This window comes from Penaeus monodon, chromosome 24, assembly GCF_015228065.2.
Source record: "Penaeus monodon isolate SGIC_2016 chromosome 24, NSTDA_Pmon_1, whole genome shotgun sequence".
Classification (NCBI taxonomy): Eukaryota; Metazoa; Arthropoda; class Malacostraca; order Decapoda; family Penaeidae; genus Penaeus; species Penaeus monodon.
The window spans coordinates 36,581,240-36,581,611 of record NC_051409.1 but is presented as its reverse complement, the minus strand read 5'-3'; the positions used below and the strand labels follow the sequence as shown (position 1 = coordinate 36,581,611).

The 372-nt window shown below is 32.5% G+C and overlaps 1 protein-coding gene across 1 annotated transcript in view; it reads right to left on the bottom strand.

Moving 5' to 3' along the window:
- The window catches only part of LOC119588764 (1-phosphatidylinositol 4,5-bisphosphate phosphodiesterase delta-4-like), a gene marked incomplete in the record, with an annotated part of 59,480 nt that overhangs the window by 14,791 nt on the left and 44,317 nt on the right, over positions 1–372 (bottom strand). Inside the window, 1 exon segment of the mRNA XM_037937404.1 lies at positions 141–270. Within this exon segment, the coding sequence (XP_037793332.1) occupies positions 141–270 (130 nt within the window).

Genomic DNA, 372 nt, shown 5'->3' with positions numbered 1-372 from the left:
GCTCTCCAACTGTAAAAAAAAAATACAAGATTCGCTTAATTTTTTATATGATATGTGTATCCAAAGCAAAGCTGTTTATATAAATATACATTCTGGGTTTACTTTTTCAAACGCAAAGTGCATATAGTTGGATTACTTACATTGAAAAGTTTCTTGGCATGAATCTTGTCCATTTTAATATTTAGCTGCTTCAAGAGAGCACAGCATTCACTAAAATTAAGTGACCCATTATTGTCTTTATCAGCCTCCTCAAACTGCTTCCTTAGCCATCTGTGAGTGGAATGATATTGTTAAACAAATCATATGTAACATTTTAAAGAGCAAAAAAAAGTGGAAGTGAACCCACTGCTGGTGGGAAAATATACAGTTGAA